The sequence below is a fragment of the Nicotiana sylvestris genome, chromosome 1 (assembly GCF_000393655.2).
Source record: "Nicotiana sylvestris chromosome 1, ASM39365v2, whole genome shotgun sequence".
Lineage (NCBI taxonomy): Eukaryota > Viridiplantae > Streptophyta > Magnoliopsida > Solanales > Solanaceae > Nicotiana > Nicotiana sylvestris.
In genome coordinates, this window is record NC_091057.1 from 20,268,531 (window position 1) to 20,276,065 (window position 7,535).

At 36.8% G+C, this 7,535-nt stretch overlaps 1 protein-coding gene across 3 annotated transcripts; it reads right to left on the bottom strand.

Annotated features, from left to right (window-relative positions):
• Positions 1–347: 347 nt before the first annotated feature.
• LOC104240978 (uncharacterized) lies at positions 348–6,567 on the bottom strand. Of its 3 annotated transcripts, none has more exons than XM_009795883.2 (7): positions 6,339–6,567; positions 4,547–5,007; positions 4,264–4,422; positions 1,876–3,838; positions 1,441–1,556; positions 1,213–1,325; positions 348–698 (listed from the first exon to the last, which is right to left on the bottom strand). In XM_009795883.2, exons 2-7 carry the CDS (start codon positions 4,974–4,976, stop codon positions 591–593), a joined length of 2,889 nt encoding a protein of 962 aa, XP_009794185.1. In that variant the 5' UTR covers positions 4,977–5,007; positions 6,339–6,567; the 3' UTR covers positions 348–590. The 3 variants fall into 3 exon arrangements, with proteins under 3 accessions (XP_009794185.1, XP_070026036.1, XP_070026002.1); XM_070169935.1 differs by lacking the exon at positions 6,339–6,567 and adding an exon at positions 5,741–5,859; XM_070169901.1 differs by lacking the exon at positions 6,339–6,567 and adding an exon at positions 5,333–5,438.
• Between the last annotated feature and the right edge of the window lie 968 nt (positions 6,568–7,535).

Sequence of the window (7,535 nt, forward strand, 5' to 3'; positions counted from 1 at the left end):
AGGCAATTATCATGGAATATATATATATATATATATATATATATATATATATATATATATATGGCGGAAATCGGGGCTACCCGATTTCATTCTTTGGTCGAGATAGAAATGTCACGTCAAAGAGCTAGAACGTCGAGTCATCCCATGGTCGACCTCTTTATGGAGTAATACAATGTAATTTTCCGGCGAAGAAGTGTCTTAACACCCTTGGTTGAAAGTGGCCGCCACTATATATATATATATATATATATATATATATATACTGGACCAAACACAAGGAGAAGATGCTCCTATTGGAAAATGTTCTTTACCAACAGCAACCTTTTTTCTTTTCCTATTACAATGTCTCATGTTATTTAAGATTCCATTGCCTTATGATCACAAACAAATTCATCTATATACAAAAGATGAACACTAAAAAATAATTCTCAATCTCACATGTCTAGAATACCAAATGAAAAGAACAAAGAATGTTGTGAAATAGCACCCAAAATCTTATTTACAAGATGGTGGAATAGCTCATATCTTGGTCTGGTTTGACACTTTTGGACAAACCAAACTCGGTACTAATGTGTTGCTGTGACGAGTTCTTAGAACCCTAGTTTCATCCGCTCCTCGAGCTTTAGTCTTAAATCTTCTTCTGCAGGAACCTTCCCACCACTCTCCAACGTTTTGCACCACCAAGTAGTTAGTTCATCCTGTAAAGAATTAGAAGCGAATTTCATATTTAGAGTTAGTGAATTCAAAGTGGCTGCAATTTATTAGCACACATGAAAGAGTCAAGTAAAAACAACACCAGGACAATTAGATGCAACATCAAATTAGCATAATCATGCAGCCAAGTAAGCAACTGAATATGTTGTTTCCTGCAAACATGTTATTTAATCTTTACATGTAAAAGTGATTAGTTCCCTAAAGAGAAGAAGAAAAACGAACTACTTAACATGATAATAGCCTCACTTTCATCATTTGATGCAGGGTATGGGCAGTCCGGTGCACTAAGCTCCCGCTATGCGCGGGGTACGGGAAAGGACCGGACCACAATGTTCTATTGTACACAGTCTTACCCTGCATTACTGCAAGAGGCTGTTTGATGCAAGGTATAGCTTTCCAAATAAAAAGATAGAACAGAAATGGTTAACAAAGCATGATAATAACCATGCTTTCCCAATAAAACAACTCTGTATAACGGCTAACTATAAAGTATATTACCTCCAAAAAGTCTTGGTTGGAGACATATTGGCTTCCCACAAAACACTCGACTCCACCGACATTTACTGATATGCGGTTCCTGGAATCTCTCTCAGATTTTTCTCCTTTTACATCTATGGATTCCAGAAAAGGAAGATATTGAAAAGTGTCAAAAAACAAAGAATAACAATCTGTCTGCATTGAAAGGCAGGGAAAAAGCTTGTAACGAAAACTATAATGAAAGCTTACCAGTTATGCATGCAACATAGTATCCTGTACCTCCTCGCCCTGCTTCCCACTTCCCCAGTCGTAAACGCAAGAAAAGCCCATCCAAATGTGATAGTGAAGTGTTGGAGTTCATCCATCTGAGGCAACCAAAATTCAAAGCATAATTAGACCGAAAACAATCAATAGGTATATATGTAACACAGCGACACTAGCAGAAAAGAATGCCAAATAAATTAAATTGGGACTAGAAGTAAAGCTTTAGAACCTCTATTGCCCCAAACTAGAAATCATATATTAGCCGAGTTGTGATAATAGACCGATAATGCTTGTGGGAAATTTTATGTATGCCACCGCATCTAACTCTAGCCTATCTATGGAAGCTTTACCTAAATCTACATCTAAAATAAAAACAAACTTTACATTAATATACTAACTTGCATAACATGCTTTGCTTACTTGAGAATATCCACACGAGACAATCGAAGACCCCTGATGACATCAAAAATTCCTTTTGGGACATCTGTTCTCTCTTTTAAACTGGAAGAAATTATACTTTCTTTTAAAGTGTTCTCCCCAGGATCAGAAGTTCTCTTTTTCTGAATTTGATTGGAACTAGAAGTTCTTGCAAACCAAAGCTGATTTTTACTGTGATGAGCATGATTAGCAAGTTCAAACCGTTGACTTTGCTTTATTCCCACAAGGCTAGATGAGCATCCATTGCCTGTGAAGAACTGCAAATTATCATTCCTGTTCCGGTTTGGAGATGATGTTGGGCAGGAAATAGCCCAATGATCAAGTTGAAAACATCTAATGCACAGACAAGTAGATTCCTCAGCCCCATTATAGGCCCTGATGTTTCTAATAAGAACTTCCAACTCAGACTCCGTCACCTCTGAACAGTTGCGTAAGTCGTGGCCGCCTCTGCCGCAGAAGAAACAAGTTGTTCTTGTGTACTCACCTCTAGTTGAAGAAGGTACTATGTGTTTAAGGGCATCCAATCTCCTGGCAAATAGAGAGGCCAGCGCCTCGGATTTCTTGAACTTGGCGGAAGGTATAATAGGATGTATATTACTCTGATTGATCTCTTTTGAGCTGGCTGCAACATCATCATCTTCGTCTCCAGACGAAGTCTCCCTTGCGCCTGAGATTTGGTGTTCAATCACACACTCGACACTCGTTTGAGCTAGAGGATTAGGCCTTCTGCATTCCGTGGAAACTGTTAGTGTTTCATGTGCAGTTGGTTTGGGATTATCTGTGCTCCGAACAGTAGTCCCGGGAGTCCTGTTTGAGAATCTAGTTATCCACAGGCTATGAAGAGACTGATTTCTGTTAGGCGTGCCATAAACTGTGTCGCGTTCAGATGAATGACAGGTATTGTTTTCCTCACCAATGCTGGTTTTAAGTCTAGACAATGAGTCCGTGGAATTCAGCCCATCATTTGCTTTGCTACATCCAATGTCACTTGAAGCTTTGTTTTCCGCTGAAGCAGTCACATTGTCCCCCCGATGGCACAGTATCGGAGGAACTTCAATGAGGACATTGTTATCTTTCGGTATTTTTGTTTCAGCTACTTTCAAGGTAGGACAGTACAGCGACTGAAATACAGCTTGAAACCCCATAGACCTGCTACTCGGATCATGATCTTTGTCATACATAACAATTTCTTGATGATTAGTCTCCTTTCCTTGATTTTCTTCATTATTCTTAGGAGCAAAGGTGAGAGCGAGAGTAGGAGATTCTTCAAGATTGGATTTAGAGAATCCCTTTACCATGTTCGAAATCCAAGTCATGAAAGAGCTATTACGTGCGACTGTCGATTCTGCTGCAGAATCCCCATGCATATGCGTTCTGATTCTTTTACTTCCAATGAAACACTGCTGCTCAAAGTGCCAGCGTTTCTTACCCTTTGGGATTAACCCTGTACAGTTGCAGCTTTCTACACTTTCATGGCTATCTTCCTTGCCATTCGACATTTTGCTGTCAACATTTCCTTCAGATAATGCTTTGCCTTTGCCTTTCCTTCTATATGCCGATGACCTGCTATGTGTCGGAGAAGCTTCAAGCGGAACAGAACTGTCCCTAAGAAGTTGCCCCTCTTTCGGATCACAAGTCTCATTCACCCCTGGAAGATGTACATCATTCTCCGCTATGCATTCTGCTGGCGGACTGGTAGCATAGGAGTTCTTTTTTCTGTTTCCACTATCTTCTTCTCCAGCACATTCTAATCTTTCTTCCGCTTCCGAGTCTTTGACAGTAGGAATTAAAGTCTGACTGCTAAGAAAAACATCTCCGTCTCTGCGCTTATCATTAGTAGAAATTCCTTGATTCATTTTCTCTTCTAGAGGTTCAGTAGTTCCCGTATCAAGCTTGGAATCGGCTCCATGTTGCAGAGATCTATCTGTTCCTAAATCTCCCTGACCTGCATCAAACAAAGTGATCTAATAAGACACATGTTATGAAATGAGAATGTCACCATCCTTTCGTCAGCCCACCAAATCAACATCATCAAAGGTAACGCTCCTCAATCATAACATTTCAGGACATCAATAAGGCTTCTTTTTTCCCCCCATTTTTGGCCCATCTGCTGAAAATAATTATGAGCGCTAGCTCAAATATACATAACATATATGTATATAATATGTATATTTATGTGTAAATTTATAGTTAATTACAAAACATATACATTTTGCTGGCTATTATTTTTTAGGGTGGCCCAAAAATGTAATTATCCCATAAGGAATTTATGTATAGGAGCTCCTCCGCAGCTTAGACACAGAACACATATCTGAATGTTCTGTGTAACACGGTCTAATAATAAGGCGAGGGTAGGGTAGTAGACTACACCTGCATGATTTTCAGAACTTTCAACCGTCTGAGGGATCTGGATATCTTGACTAATGCAAAAGCCCTTCTCAGTATTCTTCAAATTTCCCTCATCTTGATTAGTGCCTAAAGTATCGACTCCATCAGCCGTGTTCATTATCTTCACTTGGCTGCTGCACCCTGTCGGATGACTATTTACTCAGCGTTTAACAATAAAGAGAATAAACACGAGCAACGCTAGATATATATTGCTAGTAAAGACATGTATACGGCAATAGCTAGATGACTAAAATGATAGCCTTACCTACTTCATTTCCGCATTTTGATCCCATAACGTTGGTCTCGCAATAAGCTAGACTATGCTTGTCCTCAACTACTCCATCTAAAAGAAACCTTTCCTGAGAAATGAGTATTCTTTCATTGACAGCATTTTCATCATAAGTCCCCTTAAATCTGCCGCTTTGTGATGGTGGAGAAATCACATTGCTTAGTCCCACATTCCACAGAAGAAAAGGTTTTTTGTCGGCTAATCCACTATCAGCACATTTCAGGCTCAAACCTTTGTGAGGGGACCAAACTAATTCAGATAGGGGATCAGATGCTGCAAATGCCATGTCGACCGTTGAGCTTGCATTTACACCTGCACCTGAATCATCTTCCGTCTTTGTCTTAACATTATGAGTGGTGCAACCTAGAGCAAGTCCTAAATCAATATCATCGTCATTGTTTGTCATCAGCAAGGAAGACTACAGCCTGTAAGGGAGCCTGAAAAAAAGAACATCTCTAAATATTTCAGTCACTAGCAAAGATCAATGCAAAACAACTAAATAATCTTTTCTGGACATGAGACTAATAAAACTATGTTGATGCATTTATGATAAGCTCAAATGCTCTTCTGAATTATTTTTAAACTATGTTACATAACAATCAACAATAATGTCCCACTTCTTGATATAACCCCCATCATTCCCACACATAAGGGAAAAAGAAAAAAGAAAACAAAAAAACGCATCCCAGTGCATTAAGCTTCCGCTATGCGCGGGGTCTAGGGAAGGGCCGGACCACAAGGGTCTATCGTACGCAGTCTTACCTTGCATTCTGCAAGAGGCTATTTCCACGGCTCGAACTCGTGACCTCCTAGTCACATAGTAGCAACTTTACCAGTTATGCCAAGACTCCACTTCGAAAAAAGAAAAAATAAATTACATTAAAAGAATCTCTCCCTCTCTTTCTTCAAGAAAGATTGAGAGTAAGTATTATGTATCATATCCAAATAAAAAACTAGTAAAGCTTCCTAGGGATATGCTACAATAATGGTGCATTTTTTATTTATTATACTTAGATTCAGCAGAGATTGGCACCCAGATTCTTGGATCTACAGCTATAGAGCTTTCTTTTTGAGCAATTAATATATTGAAGTACAAAGTCCACCTATCGTGAACTACGACTTCTATTAATTACCACCGAAGAGTGTGGTACGACAAATCGAAACTTTTACCTTTAAGTAGAAGTCTCGAGTTTAAGCCTTAAGAATAGAAAATCATGCTCTTGGTCTATCCAACGCGAATTCCGAATTAGTCTGGATATTAGTCTATGAGTATCGAATGATTAAAACCGAAAAAGAAAAAAAAAACTTCCATGAACTACTCCCTCCACCCCCCATCCCCCACCCCAAACCCCTATCTCCCTCACCCCAAGCAAAAAGGATCATCTACCAAAACTTCAGTTCGGGATATTTAACTTTAGACTTCAGAATTCAGATAAATTACTAGAAATTCCAGCTGCTAATTCCAGAAAAACTGCACAAACAAACAAAAAAAAAAAAAAAAAAAAAAAAAGGAAAAGATAATATAAAGCAGACCTTGATCCAAGAACTTTTCAACTATACTTTAAGACCAGGCGTAAACTTCTTCTAGAAAGCATAATTCAAATATATTAACAAACTTAGAATTGTCATAGCACCATATTCTAAAAGTTTCAACTAAATTAATTACTATATTATCACCACTAAGCATAGAAAGTGGGTAATTAATTAAGAAAACATATAAAATATGTACACTTTTATTAATTAAGCAAATCAAGAAACATCCACGTACCATTTTCTCCAAAAATCCATAGCAGCCACTTTTTATTTCTCCCAATAAAAATCACAACTTTATCATTTCTTCAATTTTCATCCATCTTTGCAACTAAAATATTCAGTGTAGTATATTTTTTCTCAAGGGATAGAAAAAGAAATTGAGACACTAACAAATTGCAAAAATAGCCATGTTTAAGAATTTTGGTATATACATGTTTGTAGAAGAAGGAACCAAAGCTCACAAAACTGAAAAGTCCAAAAAAAGTACTCCATAAAGTCATAAGCTTTATTGACTGGTGGTTGAGATAATGCGACGTGGACTGTTCCTTGCCAGTTACTCTCAACTACAATAATATAATAGTATTCATCTATTTCATATTAAATAAAATAAAAAAGGCCCCGCGTTGCACTAAACTTTCGCTATGCGCGGGATCCGAAAAAGGATCAGACCACAAGAGTCTATAGTACGCAATCTTACTCTGCATGTCTGACCACAAGGGTTTATTGTACGCAGTCTTACCTTGCATTTCTGCAAGAAGCTGTTTCCACGACGTGAATGTGTGACCTCCTGATCACATATGAGCAACTTTACCATTTACGCCAAAGTTCCCCTTCATCTATTTCATTTTATATATACTCGTTTAATTTCCTCTCAATTTATATAAGGATATTTGACTAGATATCAAGTTTTAAAAAAGATTTTTAAAATTTATAATTTGAAACAACCCACAAAAATTGATGTAGCTATTAATTATCTCATTAAAGATAAATAAAAAATAAAAAATAAAATATTTCTAAATAAGAAAGTATAACATTTTTGAGACAAACTAAAAAGGAAAATATGACGAATAAATTGAGGCAATAAAATTACTTTTTATGTGGCAATATTTTCTTTAGTTTGGTTTTAAATAAAAAAATTGCTTCTACATTTGGATATAATTTAATATAAACTTTTTATTTTACCCTTAATAATAAGTATTTATAGTGACACGGATATTATATTATACTTAAGATTACAAGTTTCAAAAATCATATAGTTGTTATGTATATATTATGAAATAATTTTATTTTAAAACTTTTATTTTATCATTGATCATATGATGTTATAACTAAAAATATCATAGGGCCACTATGTTTAAACAATTTCTTTTCTTTATTAAATTTTGTGGGCAATCATCAAACACGTGAACAACAAAAAAATATTTTACTTGTT

Bases quoted from the DNA above. Each gene is read 5' to 3' on its own strand.
- LOC104240978 (XM_009795883.2), bottom strand. From the start codon at position 4,976: ATGACAAACAATGACGATGATATTGATTTAGGACTTGCTCTAGGTTGC. The intron at 1,557-1,875 runs GTAAGCAAAGCA...TGGTTGCCTCAG, and splicing joins TCTCGTGTGGATATTCTCAA to ATGGATGAACTCCAACACTT. The intron at 699-1,212 runs GTAATATACTTT...AATTCTTTACAG, and splicing joins CCAACCAAGACTTTTTGGAG to GATGAACTAACTACTTGGTG.